Here is a 3,908-nt window from a genome sequence, read left to right as displayed (position 1 = left end):
AAAAGAAAAAAATAATTTTAAAAGTAACATTTTAATTTTAATAGCCTATATTTGTCATCAACCTTCTTTACTAAAAGTAAAGTGTGTTAGGTTTATTAACATGTTGTTTATAAAGTACTTAAACATGCAGTTAAAAGTGTTCTATGAGTGATTAGTATTATTCATTCTCTACTCCAAAAAACAATGTCTGCCACACTGGTAATCTGTCTACTCACCCACTACTGCTTTTGCTTTTCCTTCATGGAAAGACCATGCAAGAGCCAAGGCTTCTGTAAGACAATCTTGTTTCAGGAGATGATCCACTCTCTGAAACAAATAAATGAGAGACACGGGGCCCCCATGTCTGATCAATCACCAATCAGAATTCCTATTCTATCTAACATCTTTCCAGAAATTGCTCTTAATAGCTCAAATTATTTCAGTAACTATATGAATATCTTATTTCCAAGAAAAATCCTATCTTAAAGGATAGTACAAACACTTTATAGGGTAGGATAGAAACCTATAGAGCCTAATATGAAAAGGGGGAAAAGCTGGCATGTTACTAGCAGAAATGACAACATCAGTCCCTCCTTGATAACAAACACAAAGTTTGTTTAATACAGCAATACACCAGCTGAAGGACATTTCTAAGACTCCCTTGTAGCCACTTGGGGCAATGTGACTAAGCTCTGCCGAATGATAAATGGAAGCACTGTGTGGTATTTCTGGGATGTCACCTTACAATGTAAGGACCGGCCCTTATTTTTCTTTTCTCCTTCCTGGAACATGGACTTAACAACTAGAGCCCTAGCAACCATAATGGACTATAAAATGACCTTGAAACTATAATTCAAACATAAAAGTGATGGAATGGGACAGTATACTTAGAAGCTCATGGAGCTCCCATACTAGCCATGGACCATCTACTTCTAGATTGTTTTTACAGGAGAGAAAGAAATCTGGCATAAGCCACTATTATTTTGAATTTTCAAGTATACATCACCAAACCTAATTCTAACATATACAGTCAGTTTTAGCAAATCAAGTACCTAACAGTTATAATGGTTTTGATTTATACTACTAAAATTAAGAAGCACAAATCCAAATAATCTTCTTTAGCAAAGTCAAAACAGAAATGTTAAGACACTATCAATTTGGTAGTTCTAACAAATAAAATTACTTTGAACTCACCTCTCTCCAGTTCCTCAGCATCATCACATAAACAGACTAGAAAATAAAGAGAAAGAAATTAAACTGATAATCTTTAACAGACTTTTTTGGGAAACACAGTTGTTCCAGCTCTAAATCTCATTTTACATATCTCTAAGTAAAAACATTTCATACTGTAGTTAGGGGTATATCTTAGAATTTACTAAAGGGTCCTTGAAGAAAGGTCCTTTAGAATTTACTAAAGGGTCCTTTAAGAAAGGTCCTTTAGTAAATTCCGAGATATACCCCTACCTATAGGGGTAAATCAAACAAACACTTAAAGGTCATTAAGTCTATAGTTCAAGAAGGAGTCAATACCGTGGATGAGGAACAAAAAAAAGAAAAACAAAGGCCAAGCTCCTTTTCCTGTACTTACTTGGCAATATTTTGATTGAATTTTAATAATGAAAAAATGTTTCTCCATATTTAGGTTTTTTAAAAAAAATCCGAGGAACAATTTTGATATACAAAAAGTTCCTATACCAATGATTCTACGTCAAAGGCCCCAATGCATTTTAGTGTATTTTATAAGCCAATTTAAACTAAAGGCCATCTTAATTACATGACAGATATCCATAATTAGGTATCTTCCTGATTCTGAAAATATAAATATGAAAGAAGCTTATGAAAGTACATCCCCAAATCAGGAAAATATGCATTCTATTACCTATTAACACCTAAATGAAAGTAAAAATACATCTAAGAGTAAATGAAATAAATTAACTAAAAATCGTAACTACTTTAACACAAAATGTTTTGGATCACTGCTGATCAATATTCACTCTGCAATGCACCCTCTTTACCGGCAACCTCCTCAGCCCCAACTATCCAGATACACAAAACACCAAAGTCACAGAGTGAAAGAGCTTACTTTTGTTCCCAAATAAAAGATCTGACCACCATAGCTACTAATGGATTGGTAACAAGCCTTCTCTCCAACCAGAGCCTGTAAAAAAAAAAAAAAAAAAATATATATATATATATATATATATGAAAGGTTAAAAGTGCATGCATTAGAAGTTTTAAAGAATGTCAAGTATAAAGACAACATTTTAGGTCAACATCGTTTTCATTCCATTAGGTGAGTGGGGAAAAAATGCTAATCAATTGCCAGTTTAACAATAGAAGTGACAGAAAAAACAAAGTTTAAGAAGTAATTCCCTGCTTACATATATAGCCTTTTTATTTTTCAGAATAATGTGGAAAAGGAAGAAACATGCCACCTTCTATATCTAAAAGGAAACTACCACATCCTGCCCCTTGTTAAGAATGGGGCTGACTGAAAATGGTGCAAGTTCTCTGAAATAAATATCAACATAAAATAAAAGAGGAAATAGGAAGACAAAGCAACATAGTATATAGGAATCATCATAGTTCAGAAAATAAAAGAGAAACTGGGTTGCAAATTTTGGCTTTGGCACTTAAATATATTTGTATGTTGCCAAATTTCAAACCTCTGACATTTAGTTTTCCCATCTTTAAAAAATCTTACAGTTTTCCTAAAGCTTAATGTGTTAATATTTATAAATCTCCCAAAATATATGTAGTCAATAACTGATAGCTATAATAATTTTTCAAAATTTTCACTGTGAGAGTCTGTCAATGTATACGAAAGGTGAAGAATAACAGAACTGATCCCCGACTGCATCCATCAACCAGCTACACCAAGGATCAGCTCGTCACCAATCTTGTTCCGTCTATATTCCTAGAACACAGTATAATTTTAAAGTGAATCCCAGATTTTGAATACTTCATTTACAGAAATTCAGTTTACATTTTTAAAAACAAATTCTTTTTTGAGATAACCAGAATCCATTAATATACCTTAAAAATTAACAATCAGGCCTCAATATCAAATAGCCAATCAGTGTTTGGATTTCATACTGTCATAAATATCAAACATTGTTGAGAGTTTTGTTGTTTGTTTTGCTTTTGTACATTTCATTTGTCTGTATTAAGAGCCCAACGAGGTCCTCATATTGCAGCTGGTTGATATGACTCTTAAGTCTCTTAATCTACAGGTTTTGCTTCTATCTCTCTCAATGTTTTATTTCTCTTAAAGTTTAAAAAAGCTAAAACTATTTTACAGTTTCCTGCTACTTGGATTTTGCTGACTGCATCCCCATGCAATTGTTTAACATGTTCCTTCTGTTTTCTACATTTTCTCTAAAGGACAATTTATTAGAGTTTTGTTTATATTTGTATTTTTGGTGATGCTACTTTAAGTATCACATTAACTGTAGGATTTTTGTAGATGCCTTTGATTATCAGATTGAAGAAATTCCCTTCTATTCCTACTTTGCTCAGAGTTTTTAATCAGGAATGGATATTTAGTATTGTCAAATGTTTTTCCTGTATCTACTGAGATAATCTTATAGGTTTTTAAAAATCTACTGGCATGGTAATAACACTGATTTTCAAATGCTAAATCAGCCTTGCATACCTTAGATAAACACCAGTTGATCAGTTTTATTTCTCTTTTTATAAACTGCTGTTTTCTATTTGCCAATATTTTATTAAGGATTTTGTCAGTGCTCATGAGGACAATGGCCTATAGTATTCTTTATTAAAATGTCTTTGGTTTTATTATCAGAGTTAAGCTAGCTTTATAAAACGAGTTAAGTGCTCCCTTCTCCTCTATTTTCCAAAAGATGTTTGTGTAATATTAGTACTATTTCTTCCTTAAATGTCTGACAGACTTCACCACTGAAGCATTT

General features: G+C 32.4%; 1 protein-coding gene across 1 annotated transcript in view; it reads right to left on the bottom strand.

The window, feature by feature from the left end:
- Positions 1–3,908, bottom strand: part of VPS8 (VPS8, CORVET complex subunit) — a 271,667-nt gene that overhangs the window by 205,553 nt on the left and 62,206 nt on the right. The window contains exons 17-19 of the mRNA XM_023508657.1: positions 2,063–2,137; positions 1,174–1,209; positions 216–306 (exon numbers count right to left, since the gene is read on the bottom strand). Coding sequence (XP_023364425.1) covers positions 216–306; positions 1,174–1,209; positions 2,063–2,137 — 202 coding nt within the window. The remainder of the gene's footprint in view (positions 1–215; positions 307–1,173; positions 1,210–2,062; positions 2,138–3,908) is intronic.

The sequence above is a fragment of the Otolemur garnettii genome, unplaced genomic scaffold (assembly GCF_000181295.1).
Source record: "Otolemur garnettii isolate 467f Iridium unplaced genomic scaffold, OtoGar3 scaffold00263, whole genome shotgun sequence".
NCBI lineage: Eukaryota > Metazoa > Chordata > Mammalia > Primates > Galagidae > Otolemur > Otolemur garnettii.
This window is presented reverse-complemented; position numbering and strand designations above follow the sequence as displayed.